This window comes from Protomyctophum parallelum (genome assembly GCF_964188405.1).
Source record: "Protomyctophum parallelum genome assembly, chromosome: 4".
Classification (NCBI taxonomy): domain Eukaryota; kingdom Metazoa; phylum Chordata; class Actinopteri; order Myctophiformes; family Myctophidae; genus Protomyctophum; species Protomyctophum parallelum.
This window is the reverse complement of record NC_139700.1, coordinates 55,768,681-55,790,359: the sequence shown is the minus strand read 5'-3', so window position 1 is coordinate 55,790,359 and position 21,679 is coordinate 55,768,681. Positions and strand designations below refer to the sequence as shown.

At 46.1% G+C, this 21,679-nt stretch overlaps 1 protein-coding gene across 1 annotated transcript in view; it reads left to right on the top strand.

Moving 5' to 3' along the window:
• lrrk2 (leucine-rich repeat kinase 2) overlaps window positions 1-21,679 on the top strand; it is a 191,666-nt gene that overhangs the window by 153,687 nt on the left and 16,300 nt on the right. Inside the window, exons 40-45 of the mRNA XM_083762898.1 lie at window positions 4,639-4,799; window positions 10,035-10,205; window positions 11,043-11,143; window positions 16,446-16,664; window positions 20,267-20,460; window positions 21,002-21,074. Of these exons, the coding sequence (XP_083619024.1) occupies window positions 4,639-4,799; window positions 10,035-10,205; window positions 11,043-11,143; window positions 16,446-16,664; window positions 20,267-20,460; window positions 21,002-21,074 (919 nt within the window). The remainder of the gene's footprint in view (window positions 1-4,638; window positions 4,800-10,034; window positions 10,206-11,042; window positions 11,144-16,445; window positions 16,665-20,266; window positions 20,461-21,001; window positions 21,075-21,679) is intronic.

Genomic DNA, 21,679 nt, shown 5'->3' with positions numbered 1-21,679 from the left:
GCGCCCCCTGGAGGAGAAAAGATCACAGCGCATGCCACAGCGCCCCCTGGTGGAGAAAAGATCACAGCGCATGAAGCCACAGCGCCCCCTGGAGGAGAAAATATCACAGCGCATGCCACAGCGCCCCCTGGTGGAGAAAAGATCACAGCGCATGCCACAGCGCCCCCTGGTGGAGAAAAGATCACAGCGCATGAAGCCACAGCGCCCCCTGGAGGAGAAAAGATCACAGCGCATGAAGCCACAGCGTCCCCTGGTGAAGAAAAGATCACAGCGCATGAAGCCACAGCGTCCCCTGATGGAGAAAAGATCACAGCGCATGAAGCCACAGTGTCCCCTGGTAGAGAAGAAATCTCAGAGCATAAAGTCACAGCGTCCCCTGGTGGAGAAGAAATCTCAGAGCATAAAGTCACAGCGTCCCCTGGTGGAGAAAAAACCACAGAGCATGAAGAAATCTCAGAGTCACAGCTTCCCCTGGTGGAGAAAAGACCACAGCGCAGGAAGCCTCAGCATCCCCTGGTGAAGAAAAGACCACTGCGCTCGAAGCCACAGTGTCCCCCGGTGGAGAGAAGATTACTGCGCTTGAAGCCACATCGTCTCCTGGTGGAGAAGAAATCTCAGAGCATGAAGCATCCCCTGGTGGAGAAGAAATCGCATGAAGCTACAGCGTCCCCTGGTGGAGTAAAAATCTCAAAGCATGAAGTCACAGCGCCCCCTGGTGGAGAAAAGATCACAGACCATGAAGCCACAACATCCATCAATTGGATCGGAGAAAAATTGGAAGTAGTTCGACAGGCGATGGAAGCACTGTTGATGAGGCCCCTCACCAAGGAAGATGCTCAACGGTCGATTGAATCTTTGTTACTGAATCAAAGTGATGATGATGACTGTGTGACTGATGAAGAATTTCTAACACCCTCACCAGTACATCTCTCTTTCACCCCGGACATGGTGGAACGGATGAACATTGGATTAAAGTCGACCCCCCATACCAGACGTTGCCTCCAACTGTCACCAAACCCAGCTACCGATTTTCAGATTTCTGATTATAAATTTACATTTGACAACTGATATGAACAGGGTCCATTATGCGCAGCAACAATCATGTATGGACCCCATGCTTCTAGAAAGCCTGGTGTTTCAATCACTGTACAGGTTGAGGTGCACAACATTCCTACTGTTATTTCAAATAGATTGTCCAACACAAGGAGTGGTCTGGAGAGAGAATGCTGTTTGGTTAATGTACCTCTCAGGCATCACAGCCCCCAAAAATGTGATAACAAGCTTAATCTTGCCTTGTTTAACATCAGGTCACTAACAAATAAGTCCTCCTCTGTAAAAGATATAATCTGTAAAGAGAAGCTAGATATAATCTTTCTAACAGAGACATGGCTGGGCTCAGATGGAGCTGTTCTCCTAGCGCCAGCCTGTCCCGCAAACTACAGTTTCATTCACTCTGTTCGCGAGGCTAAGAAAGGAGGTGGACTGGCAATAATTTTTTCAGACACGTTAAAATTCAAGGCTCTGACCCTTGGCAGCTTTACATCCTTTGAATACCAGGCCACTATACTACATGGTGCCTCCATGCCAATGATTAGCATTTATCGCCCGCCAAAATGCAGTAAAGCAATATTTCTAACAGAAATATCAGAACTTCTATCTATCTGCTCCACTAACTATGACAGAACTCTTATCTCAGGTGATCTTAATCTTCACCTGGATGATGCTACAGATGCTATGGCTATGGGTTTCCTAGAGTTATTGCACTCCTTTGATTTTATCCAACATGTTGTTGGGCCTACACATAAACATGGGCACACTCTGGACCTGGTGATTTCTAGAGGGCTGAACATCACTGTGGAAAGGACTATTGAAAGGCCCGAGCTGTCAGACCACTTTCTGCTGTGTTTTAATATGACTGTCTCTGATCTAGAGAAAAACATCACTGAATATACCATAAAAAAGCGTTTTTTTAGCTCTTCTGCTGCCAACGAGTTCTCTCGTCACCTGGGTCCCCCATTGCCCGATACCCCCCCAGTGAATGATATGGTTCAAAATTTTAATCTTAAACTAGAGTCAGCTCTTGATATAGTGGCTCCCTTGAAAACAAAAAAGAAACATAATACCAGAGTAACACCCTGGATAAATGAGCTTTCACGCTCACTGAAGCAAGAATGTCGAAGAGCTGAGCGAGCTTGGAGAAAAAACAAACTCACCATCCACCTAGAGATTCTTAAAAAGTCAACAGTCGCCTATAACAAAGCCTTGCGTTTAGCAAGGCAGGCATATTTCTCTGGCATTATTAACGAGAACAAGAAAAATGCTAGAGTCCTATTCTCTACCATTGATCGACTTTTAAACCCCCCCCAGTCCTACAAGCAGTCATTCCCGGCCTCTAAAGCTAAGTGTAATGAGTTTGCATGCTTTTTTGACAACAAAATTTCAAACATTAGAGCCGATATTATGAATGGTGCTGCTGCTAGCGCAAACCGTCAAACAGCAGCAAATGGTCCCAGGGTAGATCTCTCCAGGGGGAGCCTATCATCGTTCTGCGAAATTGAGGAAGACGAACTCCGCAAAACTATATCACAGATGACATCATCCTCCTGTTCATTAGATACAATTCCCACCAACTTTCTCAAAGAAGTCTTAGACAGTGTGATTGGAGATATCCTAAAAATTGTAAACAGCTCTCTACAATCAGGCGTCTTCCCAGACTCACTGAAGACTGCTGTAGTTAAGCCCCTTCTCAAGAAACTCAATCTTGATCCCTCTGTTTTGGGTAACTATCGACCCATTTCAAATCTACCCTTTCTGGGCAAGGTTTTAGAAAAATGTATCTTTCATCAATTGGATGTGTTTCTACAGAACAATAATGTACACAACAAATTCCAATCTGGCTTTAGGAAAGGCCACAGCACAGAAACAGCACTTGTAAAAGTAATGAATGATCTGAGGGTGTCTGCTGACAAGAAACATGTATCCGTTCTCTTACTTCTAGATTTAACGGCTGCATTTGACACGATTGATCACTCAATTTTAATACAGCGTCTGGAGCACTGGATAGGCCTGTCTGGTACGGCCCTGTCCTGGTTTTCCTCCTACCTATCAAACAGAAGTTACTTTGTCAATCTAGCCGAGTTTGACTCAGACAAACACGACATCAGTTCTGGTATTCCACAGGGCTCGATTCTTGGCCCTCTGCTTTTCTCCTTGTACATACTGCCACTGGGCGAACTCATTGCCAATCACGGAGTCAATTTTCATTTCTATGCTGATGATACCCAATTATATCTATCTGTGGCTCCAGATGATCCCTGTGCTTTAGACCCGCTGCTTACCTGTCTGTCTAGCATCAAATGTTGGATGAGTGAGAACTTTCTCAAGCTAAATGAGGACAAGACAGAAGTTCTCATAATCGGCTCTAGTGAGCAGAAAGAATCAATATTAAGCAGACTTGGCAACCTGACTGTAGACAGTAACAGTACAGTAAAGAACCTGGGGGTTATTATTGATTCCGAATTGAATTTTAATTCACACATTAATCATGTTACCAAGATTGCCTTTTTTCACCTTAGAAATATTTCACGAATCAGAGCCTATGTGTCCTTGGACGATGCAAAAACGCTAATCCACGCCTTTGTTTTCTCTCGGCTTGATTACTGCAATGCACTTTTTTCAGGACTGCCTAAGAAAACAACTGACAGATTACAACTTGTCCAAAATGCAGCAGCCAGAGTTTTAACTAGAACTAAGATGAGAGAACATATTACTCCAGTTTTGGCATCACTGCACTGGCTTCCGGTTGTTTTTAGGATTGATTTTAAAAGTATTTTACTTGTCTATAAAGCCCTCAATGGTCTCGCACCTTCCTACCTACATGACTGCTTGCCTAAATATGTCCCAAACCGCTCGCTAAGGTCTTCCACTGCTGGCCTGCTCGCTTTGCCTAAAAAAATGGCAACTAAAAAATACGGGGAAGCAGCTTTTTGCTTCTACGGGCCATCGGCATGGAACAAGCTCCCTCTGTACCTTCGTCAGGCAGCCTCTGTAGACATTTTTAAAGCTCAGCTCAAGACCCACTTCTACAACATTGCCTTTAAGTGATCTTATATTTTGTGTTATTCATGTCCTCACTGTATTGCATTACTGCTTGTTTTTTAATGTCGTTGCCTTGCTTTTCTTTTATGCTTTGCTTTTATTTTATTCTCCATTGTTCTGTAAAGCACTTTGAGCTGCATTTGATGTCATGAAAGGTGCTATACAAATAAAGTTTTATTATTATTATTATTATTATTATTATTATTATTAAAACGAAAGAAAGCAGCAAATGAAGAAAAAAACAGTCATCTTTTACTTTCTCTAATAACAACCTAAAACATGAACCTTGGTTGAAAAAAACTAAAGTTGTCCTTTATGGTGATTCACTATATTATGGTGATTCATGAGCATTAAGGCGATTCGCGAGCATAGGTATGTCCATATGATGACCACGAATATGGTCTAAAAGTGTGAAAAACATAATTTTAATTTCAGTAGGTCTTTAATAACTTAAGTATGGAATGTGAAGTCAGAAAACGGTGATGATATAAGGCTGGTAGTTAAACAGGTACTTAAACCAGGACATCTCCACGTTCTCAGGTACCTGCACTCGTCCATGATCATCTACCGCGATCTGAAGCCCCACAACGTCCTGCTGTTCAACCTGAAGACCAACTCCGAGATGATCGCCAAGATCTCCGACTACGGCATCGCCCAGTACTGCTGCAGCATGGGCGTCCGCAGCTCAGAGGGAACGCCTGGTAAGGACATGGACTAGATGGGGCTCTGAGGAGACACCTGGTAAGGAGACGGACTAGATGGGGCTCTGAGGAGACACCTTGTAAGGACAAGGACTAGATGGGGCTCTGAGGAGACACCTGGTAAGGAGACGGACTAGATGGGGCTCTGAGGAGACACCTGGTAAGGACATGGACTAGATGGGGCTCTGAGGACACACCTGGTAAGGACATGGACTAGATGGGGCTCTGAGGAGACACCTGGTAAAGACATGGACTAGATGGGGCTCTGAGGGAACACCTGGTAAGGAGACGGACTAGATGGGGCTCTGAGGAGACACCTGGTAAGGACATGGACTAGATGGGGCTCTGAGGAAACACCTGGTAAGGACATGGACTAGATGGGGCTCTGAGGGAACACCTGGTAAAGACATGGACTAGATGGGGCTCTGAGGGAACACCTGGTAAAGACATGGACTAGATGGGGCTCTGAGGAGACACCTGGTAAAGACATGGACTAGATGGGGCTCTGAGGGAACACCTGGTAAGGACATGGACTAGATGGGGCTCTGAGGGAACACCTGGTAAGGAGACGGACTAGATGGGGCTCTGAGGGAACACCTGGTAAGGAGACGGACTAGATGGGGCTCTGAGGGAACACCTGGTAAGGACACGGACTAGATGGGGCTCTGAGGAGACACCTGGTATTGACATGGACTAGATGGGGCTCTGAGGAGACACCTGGTAAGGACATGGACTAGATGGGGCTCTGAGGAGACACCTGGTAAGGACATGGACTAGATGGGGCTCTGAGGAGACACCTGGTAAAGACATGGACTAGATGGGGCTCTGAGGAGACGCCTGGTAAGGACATGGACTAGATGGGGCTCTGAGGAGACACCTGGTAAGGACATGGACTAGATGGGGCTCTGAGGGAACACCTGGTAAGGACACGGACTAGATGGGGCTCTGAGGAGACACCTGGTATTGACATGGACTAGATGGGGCTCTGAGGAGACACCTGGTAAGGACATGGACTAGATGGGGCTCTGAGGAGACACCTGGTAAGGACATGGACTAGATGGGGCTCTGAGGGAACACCTGGTAAAGACATGGACTAGATGGGGCTCTGAGGGAACACCTGGTAAAGACATGGACTAGATGGGGCTCTGAGGGAACACCTGGTAAAGACATGGACTAGATGGGGCTCTGAGGAGACACCTGGTAAAGACATGGACTAGATGGGGCTCTGAGGGAACACCTGGTAAGGACATGGACTAGATGGGGCTCTGAGGGAACACCTGGTAAGGAGACGGACTAGATGGGGCTCTGAGGGAACACCTGGTAAGGAGACGGACTAGATGGGGCTCTGAGGGAACACCTGGTAAGGACACGGACTAGATGGGGCTCTGAGGAGACACCTGGTATTGACATGGACTAGATGGGGCTCTGAGGAGACACCTGGTAAGGACATGGACTAGATGGGGCTCTGAGGAGACACCTGGTAAGGACATGGACTAGATGGGGCTCTGAGGAGACGCCTGGTAAGGACATGGACTAGATGGGGCTCTGAGGAGACACCTGGTAAAGACATGGACTAGATGGGGCTCTGAGGGAACACCTGGTAAGGACACGGACTAGATGGGGCTCTGAGGAGACACCTGGTATTGACATGGACTAGATGGGGCTCTGAGGAGACACCTGGTAAGGACATGGACTAGATGGGGCTCTGAGGAGACACCTGGTAAGGACATGGACTAGATGGGGCTCTGAGGAGACACCTGGTAAGGACATGGACTAGATGGGGCTCTGAGGAGACACCTGGTAAGGACATGGACTAGATGGGGCTCTGAGGGGACACCTGGTAAGGACACGGACTAGATGAGGCTCTGAGGAGACACCTGGTAAGGACATGGACTAGATGGGGCTCTGAGGAGACACCTGGTAAGGAGACGGACATGGACTTATGACGGCTGAGATTATACTTAGTTAGTTCCTCGCGGCTGCTGTCGTGTTGTCGTGTTGAGAACTCTAGTTTTCTCCAGGCTGCACAGACTAGAAATGCTCTCTGTCGAGCTGCCAAACTTGCGCTTTCCACACGAGTAGGCCATGAATGGCCTACTTGTGTGCAGGGCGAGACACTGACGGGAAATGAAGGATTTGCCCAGCCCTGATCTACACGGCTGCAGTACGTCGTTCAGCCTATAGCCCATTCTGACCTGAGATCAGATTCATACGAGGTTTCCGCCGGACACACGCTGGTCTGATTAACCCATTCTGACCTGAGATCAGATTCTAGAAATGTCAGTCGCTCTTCAATTTTTCAAAAATAGCAGACCTACAAGCTCGTATCGCGCCACTCGGTGGCGCGATACGAGCTTGTAGATCTGCTATTTTTCAATAGCTAAAGCATAACATGATGCTGACACCAAAATGGGTGCCCGGTCAGAATGGGATAGTCATTGGTCCGACACAAACGACCACCTACCTCAAACCCTAAACCCAAACCATAACCGCGACACAAACGACCGCCTACCTCAAACCCTAAACCCAAACCATAACCGCGACACAAACGACCGCCTACCTCAAACCCTAAACCCAAACCATAACCGCGACACAAACGACCGCCTACCTCAAACCCTAAACCCAAACCATAACCGCGAGCACGGGTCGGACTAATTGCTCCGTTGGAATTACGCGAGGATCCCGATCTACACAACACCGTGTATGTGTTGTCTGTCAGGGTCTCCATGGTAACACCGTGTATGTGTTGTCTGTCAGGGTCTCCATGGTAACATCATGCTTTGTGTTTTCAGGGTTCCTCCAGAGGTAGAGGTGAAAACTAAATGGAAACTAAATGAAAACTATAAGCTACAACGACTAAAACTAAGACTAAATATAGTGAGAATTTCGTCAACAAATAAAAACTAGACTGAAATGTTAGGAAGGGACTAGTGGACAAGAGATCCAGTATAAGTCATTTTACACCTGGTTGTATGCTGAAAATAGCAGATCTACAAGCACACAACGCGTCGCGTTGTGTGCTTGTAGATCTTCTGTTTTCAGCAAGTGTAAAATCAGTCATTACAACAGCATAAAGGCCCGCCAAAATACATTTAAGTCGACTAAATCAACTGTAGATTTAGTCGACTAAAATCTTATGACATTTAGTCGACTAAAACTAGACTAAACACTAAGACATTCCAGTTGACTAAAATGTGACTAAAACTAAAGGAGAACTATTCAAAAGACTATGACTAAAACTAAAATCAAAAATTGCTGCCAAAAACAACACTGGTGGTAACATCATGTATTTGTGTTCCAGGGTTCCGCGCCTCAGAGGTAGCGCCCCCGGTGGTAACATCATGTATTGGTTTTAGGTTTAGGTTTATTTATTTAGCATGTATTACAAAAAATAGACAATAACATATCAAAGAACAAAAATACAATGCAAGGAAGGGAAGAAGCCATAAGGCTTATTTGGAATCCTTTCCTGTAGGAAGAGGTCATTGGTTTAAAAGATTAAAAGTTCATAAAGAACAGTACATAAGTCTACAAGTTGGCAAAGGGGGTGGGGCAGCTGTGCAGTATAGAAATAAAAACACAGACTGCACAAAAAACTGAAATAAACAATACAACAACAAACACACAAAAGAAAATATAACGCATCAAGGTAAAACATGTAATCTACAGAGAGGAAGAAATAAGATATTTCTTTAGATGTTTTTTGAATATTGTAATATTGTGTTTCCAGGGTTCCGCGCCCCAGAGGTAGCGCGCGGTAACGTCATCTAGGTAGCGCGCGGTAACATCATGTATTGTTGTTCCAGGGTTCCGCGCCCCAGAGGTAGCGCGCGGTAACGTCATCTAGGTAGCGCGCGGTAACATCATGTATTGTGTTCCAGGGTTCCGCGCCCCAGAGGTAGCGCACGGTAACGTCATCTAGGTAGCGCGCGGTAACTTCATGTATTGTTGTTCGTAGGGTTCCGCGCCCCAGAGGTAGCGCGCGGTAACATCATGTATTGTGTTCGTAGGGTTCCGCGCCCCAGAGGTAGCGTGCGGTAACGTCGTCTAGGTAGCGCCAGGGGGGCAGTCAGCCAGATATTTCGTGAAGCCTCATTTGAAATCGGTAGTTCATATAATGGCCTGTTGTGGCGCTGGACCGGACCCAAAAAGCCCCATAGCTCCATAGAGGCCCATGTATTTTGGCCCAACTTCACCTAGACTGTATTACCTTAATAAACATGGTCATGAATACTTTCTTCTTCCAGTCACTAGTTTAAAGTCTCATTTCTAATGTCATAATATTCTTTTTGGAAAATTATGGTCCCATTAATTAAAAAAATGACCATAAAGAAAAAGAAACATCGCGTATGTTCTGAGGGGCGTGGCTACCATTACAGTCTATGATCGGGATTCCCCTCCCACTCGAGTCAAAATAAAAACCAACGGAGAAGAAGGGGGGAAGTCCCGCCTCGTTGTCTGGGCAGCCAATGACCAGCTGGTATACAAAACGGAGCCAGCCAATGGCCAGCTGGTACCAAAGATGGCGACTTACATCAGGAATTAGCATATTATTACAGGCTTCATTTTACGTTCATGTTAGACCCGGGGAACGCTTTGTCCATATTTTTTACAGTCTATGGGTAGCGCGCGGTAACATCATGTATTGTTGTTCTAGGGTTCCGCGCCCCAGAGGTAGCGCGCGGTAACGTCATCTAGGTAGCGCGCGGTAACATCATGTATTGTGTTCGTAGGGTTCCGCGCCCCAGAGGTAGCGCGCGGTAACATCATGTATTGTGTTCCAGGGTTCCGCGTCCCAGAGGTAGCGCGCGGTAACGTCATCTAGGTAGCGCGCGGTAACATCATGTATTGTGTTCGTAGGGTTCCGCGCCCCAGAGGTAGCGCGCGGTAACATCATGTATTGTGTTCGTAGGGTTCCGCGCCCCAGAGGTAGCGTGCGGTAACGTCGTCTAGGTAGCGCGCGGTAACATCATGTATTGTTGTTCCCAGGGTTCCGCGCCCCAGAGGTAACATCATGTATTGTTGTTCTAGGGTTCCGCGCCCCAGAGGTGGCGCGCGGTAACGTCGTCTAGGTAGCGCGCGGTAACGTCATGTATTGTGTTCCCAGGGTTCCGCGCCCCAGAGGTAGCGCGCGGTAACGTCGTCTAGGTAGCGTGCGGTAACGTCATGTATTCTGTTCCCAGGGTTCCGCGCCCCAGAGGTAGCGCGCAGTAACATCATGTATTGTTGTTCTAGGGTTCCGCGCCCCAGAGGTAGCGCGCGGTAACGTCATCTACAACCAGCAGGCGGACGTGTTCTCCTTCGGCCTGCTCCTCTACGACCTCCTGACCTGTGGAGAGCGCATCTCGGACGGCATGAAGTTCCCCGGCGAGTTCGACGAGGTCGCCGTCCGCGGGAAACTGCCCGGTATAACGTTTGGTTCCCTGTTTGTTCCATTTCTTTCCCTGCGTGTGTGTGTGTGTGTGTGTGTGTGTGTGTGTGTGTGTGTGTGTGTGTGTGTGTGTGTGTGTGTGCATGCGTGGGAAATGTACTTCTACTTGGGAAATAAATACTTCCTATACCGCTGTGTATTCACCCACTTTAACCCATTAAGTTAAAGGTCTTAAGGCTGTATTTTGCGTGTCTTAAGTACCAGGTCTTATTCCCTATAACTTGAGTAAACTAAAGACCTGGAGGCGTGATCAATGCCATTTGGCTATTCTGAGTGGCCAAAGAGCATTGATCACGCCTCCAGGTCTTTAGTTTACTCAAGTTAGGGAATAAGACCTGGTACTTAAGACACGCAAAATACAGCCCCTGGTCTTCTAAATCCTAAACCGTCTTCTGAAAGACTAAAGTTTCTATATCGGTGGTGTTCAAACTGTTTGAACTCCATTTCCACGACCCCCCAAAATGAGGAACGATGTATTTGGCCGCCCGACTCCCCTTCCGAAAGATATTTAGTTCCAGAGAGCCCCAGAAGCAAGATTTGAGCTAGTGGGGATTCACACTATGATCCAGGCTGCGCATTCGGAACCTTAGTGGGGATTCACACTACAGTCCCGACTGCGCAGTCAGGACCATTTGGCTGCGCAGTCGGGACCACACACACTAAAATTACACAGATGTTTCACCGGGTTCATTAGAATTTGCCGTACCTCCTGCTAGACAAACGTCGGTGTCCTGCCGTAACATTCCATCCGTTTTTCTATGAAGATGACGTGTCTTCCTCTCCTCTCCTCTCCTCTCCTCTCCTCTCCACAGACCCGGTCCAGCATTATGGATGTTCTCCCTGGCCCGGCTTCCAAGCCCTGATGAAGGACTGCATGAAGGAGAGCCCTCAGGACCGGCCCACGTCGGCCCAGGTACGTAGCAGGGGGAGAGCCCTCGGAACCGGCCCAGGTATACGTAGCAGACTGCTCTGTTAGTCTGCACTAGCCCTTACCCGTTGTGAGATATCCCCCCCCCTTGTGGCCGCAGGGGGTACTGCGCCCTGGGTGCGTTTTCGCATTTTTTATTCACTAATAAATTCACTATTCATTTATAATTAGTTAAATTGAAAGAAGGGCTTCGTTAAGACCTCCATATTCATATGGTCAATGCCTGTGTGACAAGTGGGAGTGATTGGTGCAGGCAGTGAGGAGCTACGGCAGTCACAGTGACACACAGACACACAGACAGACAGACATTGGCTTAATTATAGTATGATGATGATGATATCAACTGTAGCTGCTCTGTTAGTCAGCATCTGCTCTGTTCTGTTAGTCAGCTATAATTTGTCATACTACAGTCACACAAAAGTGTGACTGTAGTATGACGAATTATAGCCCTGAGGCACACATTCACAGTGATATGAGCGCGGGGGGTGGTGCTTAGACGCACCGCCCGCACGGCCTGGGTTTGTAAAGACAATCAAGCACTCCCCTTCCCCAGTTCAGCTACAGAGCTGCGGGATCAATGGAACACCCTCCCAGTAACCTTTGGAGTTCCCCAAGGCTCCGTCCTTGGCCCAAAGCTATTTATACTATACATAAATGACATTTGTGAGGCCCTGCAGGACCTCCACTGTGTACTTTTTGCTGATGACACCAGTCTGTATTGCTCCGGGCCAGACCTTGCGCACCTCATGCAGGTAGTAGAGGATGACCTAAAAATCCTAAAAATATGGTTTGACATCAATAAATTGTCCCTAAACATCAGCAAAACTAAATTCATTGTCTTTGGCAATAAACAAATACATACACCAGTCAAATTAACTATAAACAACAAGGAAATTGAACAAGCAACACACATCAAATTTCTAGGAATTATTATTGACACCAAACTCACTTGGAAATACCATATAGACAACTTAAAAACCAAAATATCAAAAACCATTGCAATTCTGTATAAAATGAAATTCATTATTAATAAGAAATCACTCCAGACACTTTATAACTCCTTAATACTGCCTTATTTAACCTACTGTGCTGAAATCTGGGGAAACACATACAAAACAATAATAAATCCCATTTTTCTCCTACAAAAGAAAGCAATAAGAATAATTAATCTGGCTGAATATTGTGCACCAACAAATACACTATTTATAAATAACAACAAACTGAAACTTGAAGACCTAGTCAATCTCAACACAGCTACAATAATGTATAAGATCTACAATAAGCTACTTCCAACCTGCATGCAGGATCTGTTCAAACCCAGGGAGAGTAGATACGAACTCAGAGGAACTGGATTATTCAAAAAAATCAAAATCTCAAGAACTAACATAAAAAAGAGATGTCTATCTGCCATTGGGGTGAATCTGTGGAACGAACTCAATACAGAACTAAAAGAGAGCAACTCCATAAGAACATTTAAAAAATCATATAAAGCTATGATAATTGATAAATATAAAAAATCACTTTAATATATACAATATGCATAGGCAGTAGATATTACAAAATTATATTACAAAATTATATATAAAAATAATAATAATAATAATATATATATATATATAAATATAAAATAAATTATTTTAAGTAACCACTTCAAACATAAATATACAAACACATATGCAGTAAAAGTAAACAAGAATAAAAAAATACACTATATTTGAAGCAACCACTTCAAATATAAAAGTATGCTCTAAAAAAGCTAAATCTATGTGGGCGTAACGTAACTAGTATAAGGCACTTAAGCTAAATATGAATTTTCTGTTCATCATTGGTATACAAGAAGCACATCACTACAGAGAATCAGTTTTTCCCATTGCTATTGTTCCTGTTCCTGTTTTTGTTTTTTTTCTGTTCCTTTTTTTCCCCTTTCTTCTATTAATTGAATTATTAAAAAGGTGGGCATAATAAGCTTCGGCTTCAGCCCAAACCTTTTCAGTCAAACTGTAATTCTGTAAACCCCCATTCTGAAATGTACTGTACTGTAAATGACTGAGATAAATAAACTAACTAACTAACTAACTAAAACTAACTAACGCAGCTGGGAATGATTATGAAGCGATTGAAGGTGTGGATTATCGTGAGATTGGAACAGTAGAACGGAACGTGTCTCTCTGTAAGGTGTTTGACAGGCTGAACTCAGGGCCCATGCTGTGTCTCATGTGTCTCTGTAAGGTGTTTGACATGCTGAACTCAGGGCCCACGCTGTGTCTCATGTCTCTCTGTAAGGTGTTTGACATGCTGAACTCAGGGCCCATGCTGTGTCTCATGTGTCTCTGTAAGGTGTTTGACAGGCTGAACTCAGGGCCCACGCTGTGTCTCATGTCTCTGTAAGGTGTTTGACAGGCTGAACTCAGGGCCCACGCTGTGTCTCATGTGTCTCTCTGTAAGGTGTTTGACATGCTGAACTCAGGGCCCATGCTGTGTCTCATGTGTCTCTGTAAGGTGTTTGACAGGCTGAACTCAGGGCCCACGCTGTGTCTCATGTCTCTGTAAGGTGTTTGACAGGCTGAACTCAGGGCCCACGCTGTGTCTCATGTCTCTGTAAGGTGTTTGACATGCTGAACTCAGGGCCCACGCTGTGTCTCATGTGTCTCTGTAAGGTGTTTGACAGGCTGAACTCAGGGCCCACGCTGTGTCTCATGTGTCTCTGTAAGGTGTTTGACAGGCTGAACTCAGGGCCCACGCTGTGTCTCATGTCTCTGTAAGGTGTTTGACAGGACGAACTCAGGGCCCACGCTGTGTCTCATGTGTCTCTGTAAGGTGTTTGACAGGCTGAACTCAGGGCCCACGCTGTGTCTCATGTCTCTGTAAGGTGTTTGACATGCTGAACTCAGGGCCCACGCTGTGTCTCATGTCTCTGTAAGGTGTTTGACATGCTGAACTCAGGGCCCACGCTGTGTCTCATGTCTCTGTAAGGTGTTTGACAGGCTGAACTCAGGGCCCACGCTGTGTCTCATGTCTCTGTAAGGTGTTTGACAGGCTGAACTCAGGGCCCATGCTGTGTCTCATGTGTCTCTCTGTAAGGTGTTTGACATGCTGAACTCAGGGCCCACGCTGTGTCTCATGTCTCTGTAAGGTGTTTGACATGCTGAACTCAGGGCCCACGCTGTGTCTCATGTGTCTCTGTAAGGTGTTTGACATGCTGAACTCAGGGCCCACGCTGTGTCTCATGTCTCTCTGTAAGGTGTTTGACAGGCTGAACTCAGGGCCCACGCTGTGTCTCATGTGTCTCTGTAAGGTGTTTGACAGGCTGAACTCAGGGCCCACGCTGTGTCTCATGTGTCTCTGTAAGGTGTTTGACATGCTGAACTCAGGGCCCATGCTGTGTCTCATGTCTCTCTGTAAGGTGTTTGACATGCTGAACTCAGGGCCCATGCTGTGTCTCATGTGTCTCTGTAAGGTGTTTGACAGGCTGAACTCAGGGCCCACGCTGTGTCTCATGTCTCTCTGTAAGGTGTTTGACATGCTGAACTCAGGGCCCACGCTGTGTCTCATGTGTCTCTGTAAGGTGTTTGACAGGCTGAACTCAGGGCCCACGCTGTGTCTCATGTCTCTCTGTAAGGTGTTTGACATGCTGAACTCAGGACCCACGCTGTGTCTCATGTGTCTCTGTAAGGTGTTTGACAGGCTGAACTCAGGGCCCACGCTGTGTCTCATGTGTCTGTAAGGTGTTTGACAGGCTGAACTCAGGGCCCACGCTGTGTCTCATGTCTCTCTGTAAGGTGTTTGACATGCTGAACTCAGGGCCCACGCTGTGTCTCATGTGTCTCTCTGTAAGGTGTTTGACATGCTGAACTCAGGGCCCACGCTGTGTCTCATGTCTCTGTAAGGTGTTTGACATGCTGAACTCAGGGCCCACGCTGTGTCTCATGTCTCTCTGTAAGGTGTTTGACAGGCTGAACTCAGGGCCCACGCTGTGTCTCATGTCTCTCTGTAAGGTGTTTGACATGCTGAACTCAGGGCCCACGCTGTGTCTCATGTCTCTGTAAGGTGTTTGACAGGCTGAACTCAGGGCCCACGCTGTGTCTCATGTGTCTCTGTAAGGTGTTTGACAGGCTGAACTCAGGGCCCACGCTGTGTCTCATGTCTCTCTGTAAGGTGTTTGACATGCTGAACTCAGGGCCCACGCTGTGTCTCATGTCTCTCTGTAAGGTGTTTGACATGCTGAACTCAGGGCCCACGCTGTGTCTCATGTGTCTCTGTAAGGTGTTTGACAGGCTGAACTCAGGGCCCACGCTGTGTCTCATGTCTCTGTAAGGTGTTTGACAGGCTGAACTCAGGGCCCACGCTGTGTCTCATGTGTCTCTCTGTAAGGTGTTTGACAGGCTGAACTCAGGGCCCACGCTGTGTCTCATGTCTCTCTGTAAGGTGTTTGACATGCTGAACTCAGGGCCCACGCTGTGTCTCATGTGTCTCTGTAAGGTGTTTGACAGGCTGAACTCAGGGCCCACGCTGTGTCTCATGTGTCTCTGTAAGGTGTTTGACATGCTGAACTCAGGGCCCACGCTGTGTCTCATGTGTCTGTAAGGTGTTTGACAGGCTGAACTCAGGGCCCACGCTGTGTCTCATGTCTCTGTAAGGTGTTTGACATGCTGAACTCAGGGCCCACGCTGTGTCTCATGTCTCTCTGTAAGGTGTTTGACAGGCTGAACTCAGGGCCCACGCTGTGTCTCATGTCTCTGTAAGGTGTTTGACATGCTGAACTCAGGGCCCATGCTGTGTCTCATGTGTCTCTCTGTAAGGTGTTTGACATGCTGAACTCAGGGCCCACGCTGTGTCTCATGTCTCTGTAAGGTGTTTGACAGGCTGAACTCAGGGCCCATGCTGTGTCTCATGTCTCTCTGTAAGGTGTTTGACAGGCTGAACTCAGGGCCCACGCTGTGTCTCATGTGTCTCTCTGTAAGGTGTTTGACATGCTGAACTCAGGGCCCATGCTGTGTCTCATGTGTCTCTGTAAGGTGTTTGACAGGCTGAACTCAGGGCCCACGCTGTGTCTCATGTCTCTCTGTAAGGTGTTTGACAGGCTGAACTCAGGGCCCACGCTGTGTCTCATGTGTCTCTGTAAGGTGTTTGACAGGCTGAACTCAGAGCCCACGCTGTGTCTCATGTGTCTCTGTAAGGTGTTTGACAGGCTGAACTCAGGGCCCACGCTGTGTCTCATGTGTCTCTGTAAGGTGTTTGACAGGCTGAACTCAGGGCCCATGCTGTGTCTCATGTGTCTCTCTGTAAGGTGTTTGACAGGCTGAACTCGGGGCCCATGCTGTGTCTCATGAGGGAGCTGGTGTTTCCCAGCACTCCCAACGCAGAGTGTCTGACCCTGAGCAGCGGTGGTGGTGACGGTGGTGACGGCGAGGCCGCTCCCAGGGTGTGGCTGGGCGGAGGCAGCAGCGCTCACAACCTGGGCTGTGTCACACGCGTTGACCTGGACACGCAGACGGTCACCACACAGGTACACACACACACACACACACACACACGCACACACACACACACACACACACACACACACACACACACACAGAGATGGGCAAAATACATTGAAAATGTATTTTGATACAAAATACCCAAATACTGGGTCAAAAAATGTATCTAAATACAAAATACATCTCATTTCTTCCATCCCAGCGAAATACAAATTACAAAATACAAAAAAGTATTTCAAATACGTATTTCAAATACATGTATTTCAAATACTGCCCATCTCTGCACACACACACACACACACAATTTACAATACAATTTAAGCATTCAGCAGACGCTCTTAATCCAGAGCGACTTACATTAAGCAAGAACAAAAAGCATGGGAATACATCACATAAAAACATTTATCATGAAACATCATGAAACATGCGTAAGCTAAGAAGGTAACAGTGGAATATCTATATTATGAGACTATACATATATACTATACTATGCTATACATATAATTATGTACTATGGCGTGCTATGACTATATACAATGCAATTATAGTGCTGTCTACATAACATGCTATAAGTCTGTATCAAATGCTATCTAAGTCTACAGAAATGCTATCTAAGGGGGTGGGGTAAGTGCTATGGGCCATGATGGAGTCTGAAAACACACACACACACACACACACACACACACACACACACACACCCACACACACACACACACACACACACACACACACACACACACAAGTAAGGGCCGATTCATACTCCTATTTTAGAGCCGAATAAACGTTGGTCCGGCGCTGTAGAGCCTACAATTTGACGTCATTTGAGGTTCGGGGGGGGGGGGGGGGGGGTGGGTACCGTCCTAAAGTCGGCTCTTCGGTGCTACTGAACATTTCTGACGAGCCAAAATCATTTCGGCTCTACAGCGCCGAAACAGCGGTAAAATAGGAGTATGAATCGAGCTAAATGGTAAATGGTAAATGGTGCATTTATATAGCGCCTTTATCCAAGGCGCTTTACAGAGATTGTGCATTACATTCACCCATTCATACACCGATGGCAGCGGAAACCATGCAAGGCACCAACCAGCACATCGGGAGCAATTAGGGGTTCAGTGTCTTGCTCAAGGACACTTCGACAGTAACTCTGGGGGAGCCCACAGGGTTTGAACTGGCAACCTTACGGTTACCATCCAGGCACTCTACCCCTGAGCCACCGCCGCCCCTGAGCTAGTATAGAGTCAATTCTAAGGCATGGTATCACCAGTTGGTTTGGAAACCTTAACTGTGAAATACAAAGCTGAGCTCCTTAGATTAGCCAAAATGGCAGAGGGAAGACCATGGGTATGTGTCTACACCTCCGATCACCCCCAGGTCATCTTTGAGCAGGACACCATTGGACAGGTTAAAGGTTTTATGTCATTTCTTTTTCTTTTTCTTTTTTCTTTTAGGTTTTATGACCTCAATTACACCCAAAAAACCTGAACTTTGAACATTCAGTGGATTTTCTGTGGTCTGAAGTTTTCTTTGGGGTTTTTTGGGCCTTTTGAGCTACAATGAAAACAGGCAACACAGTGAAACAGTGACATCTGCTGGCAAATCCCATTGACATATACGGGATTTGCAGTAAGTGATGTCACTTACTGCCGGCAAATCAGAGCACCTGTTTGAGATTAGAAAACATAAAAAAAAACAAGAACAATTCCAAAACCTTTTTTTTAATGTCACAATCCTTTTAAGAGAACTGTGTCCGACCCCTCCCATGCACTGTACCCCGGGTATGGGCTAATGCCATCGGGTAGGAGGTACGAGGTCCATGCGTGCACATACAATATACGGGTACAAGCATTCCTCTGTCCCTCTGTCAGTCACACAGAGGGACGGACAGGCTAGGGGTCGAAGGTTATGAGGTGATGTTCTTCCTCTTTTGGGTGTGGTCTTTTAATGTTGTACGGATCACTGTGTGCCTTTGTTTTGTATTGTGTCTTGTCTTGTATTGCGTATTGTATTGTATTGTATTGTATTGTATTGTACTGTACTGTACTGTACTGTACTGTACTGTACTGTACTGTACTGTACTGTACTGTACTGTACTGTACTGTATTGTACTGTACTGTACTGTACTGTACTGTACTGTACTGTACTGTACTGTCTTGTCTTGTCTTGTCTTGTATTGCAATGTATTGTATTGTACTGTACTGTACTGTACTGTACTGTACTGTACTGTACTGTACTGTACTGTACTGTACTGTACTGTACTGTACTGTACTGTACTGTACTGTACTGTACTGTACTGTACTGTCTTGTCTTGTATTGCAATGTATTGTATTGTATTGTATTGTACTGTACTGTACTGTACTGTACTGTACTGTACTGTACTGTACTGTACTGTACTGTACTGTACTGTACTGTACTGTACTGTCCTGTCCTGTCCTGTCCTGTCTTGTATTGCAATGTATTGCATTGTATTGCATTGTACTGTACTGTACTGTACTGTACTGTACTGTACTGTACTGTACTGTACTGTACTGTACTGTACTGTACTGTACTGTACTGTACTGTACTGTACTGTCCTGTCCTGTCTTGTATTGCAATGTATTGTATTGTATTGTATTGTACTGTACTGTACTGTACTGTACTGTACTGTACTGTACTGTACTGTATTGTCTTGTCTTGTCTTGTCTTGTCTTGTCTTGTCTTGTCTTGTCTTGTCTTGTCTTGTCTTGTCTTGTACTGTACTGTACTGTACTGTACTGTACTGTACTGTCCTGTCCTGTCCTGTCCTGTCCTGTCCTGTCCTGTCCTGTCCTGTCCTGTCCTGTCCTGTCTTGTATTGCAATGTATTGTATTGTATTGTATTGCATTGTACTGTACTGTACTGTACTGTACTGTACTGTACTGTACTGTACTGTACTGTACTGTACTGTACTGTACTGTACTGTACTGTACTGTCCTGTCCTGTCCTGTCTTGTATTGCAATGTATTGTATTGTATTGTATTGTACTGTACTGTACTGTACTGTACTGTACTGTACTGTACTGTACTGTATTGTCTTGTCTTGTCTTGTCTTGTCTTGTCTTGTCTTGTCTTGTCTTGTCTTGTCTTGTCTTGTCTTGTCTTGTCTTGTACTGTACTGTACTGTACTGTACTGTACTGTACTGTACTGTACTGTACTGTACTGTACTGTCCTGTCCTGTCCTGTCCTGTCCTGTCCTGTCCTGTCTTGTATTGCAATGTATTGTATTGTATTGTATTGCATTGTACTGTACTGTACTGTACTGTACTGTACTGTACTGTACTGTACTGTACTGTACTGTACTGTACTGTCTTGTCTTGTCTTGTCTTGTCTTGTCTTGTCTTGTCTTGTCTTGTCTTGTCTTGTACTGTACTGTACTGTACTGTACTGTACTGTACTGTACTGTACTGTACTGTACTGTACTGTACTGTACTGTACTGTACTGTACTGTACTGTACTGTACTGTACTGTACTGTCACTGACAGCTAAGAGGTGACGAAAGCTGGCTTGCCCTGCATAGCAACAGTTGCTATCCAATCGCTTTTTTTGGGGGGGTGGGGTCTTCGCGAAGGGCTCTTCATTGGTTACTAACGTCCGTTCCGTCCCATCGGCCAGGAGATCGACAGCGGCCCCGTCTTGTGCCTGGTGACCGCCCGGCTCCCGGGCGAGGCCTGTGATTGGCTGGTAGCCGGCACTCAGTCTGGCTGCCTATTGGTCATCGACAGTCAGGACCCCACGTCATGGCACCGCCTCCAGGGCGTGTCCGACGCCGTCACCTCCCTGCTGTTCCACACCTACCCTCCCCGCAGGTAGGAGGCGCTCTAACACACCTAGCCTCACCGCAGGTATTTATTTGTTTTGTTGTGATAATCCTCTCTACTATAGAGTGTGCTGACCATATAAGGAGTTCCTCTCCCTGTCCCCAGTTAACCCCTGGGGGTCAAAAAAACCTTAGGTTTCGTTTTTGGCTGGGTGGCAAAGCCAAGGCCCCTCTCTATCCTGATTGAATGAAGGCTTTGCCACCTAGCCAAAAACAAAACCTAAGGTTTTTTGAGTGAAATCACTGAATATACCTTAAGAGGCGATCAATAAATAAATGTAATCATCCATGATGTCGCTCTAAAAGTGTATTGTTACCTATATGTCCGGGTAAACAATATTACACTTTTAAAGTGACGGTACACATATTAGCATATTAACACATTAACCAGTTATGTAGAAATCCCTGAAGATACCTTTAACTTAACTTCTATTTAATATTATATTGTTTTAGTTAAAAGGTAAATTGCCTTCCGTCTGTTAGAAAAGTTCTGTACTTAAAGGCCCTACTTTTCTTTTTTCTACTTTCAGCCAAAGGAGGAGCTACCTGCTGGTTGGGAGTGCAGACGGAGTCCTTACTGTCTATGAGGACACTGTCCTTAAGGTACAGTAGAGTCCTTACTGTCTATGAGGACACTGTCCTTAAGGTACAGTAGAGTCCTTACTGTATGAGGACACTGTCCTTAAGGTACAGTAGAGTCCTTACTGTATGAGGACACTGTCCTTAAGGTACAGTAGAGTCCTTACTGTATGAGGACACTGTCCTTAAGGTACAGTAGAGTCCTTACTGTATGAGGACACTGTCCTTAAGGTACAGTAGAGTCCTTACTGTATGAGGACACTGTCCTTAAGGTACAGTAGAGTCCTTACTGTATGAGGACACTGTCCTTAAGGTACAGTAGAGTCCTTACTGTCTATGAGGACACTGTCCTTAAGGTACAGTAGAGTCCTTACTGTCTATGAGGACACTGTCCTTAAGGTACAGTAGAGTCCTTACTGTCTATGAGGACACTGTCCTTAAGGTACAGTAGAGTCCTTACTGTCTATGAGGACACTGTCCTTAAGGTACAGTAGAGTCCTTACTGTCTACGAGGACACTGTCCTTAAGGTACAGTAGAGTCCTTACTGTCTATGAGGACACTGTCCTTAAGGTACAGTAGAGTCCTTACTGTCTATGAGTACACTGTCCTTAAGGTACAGTAGAGTCCT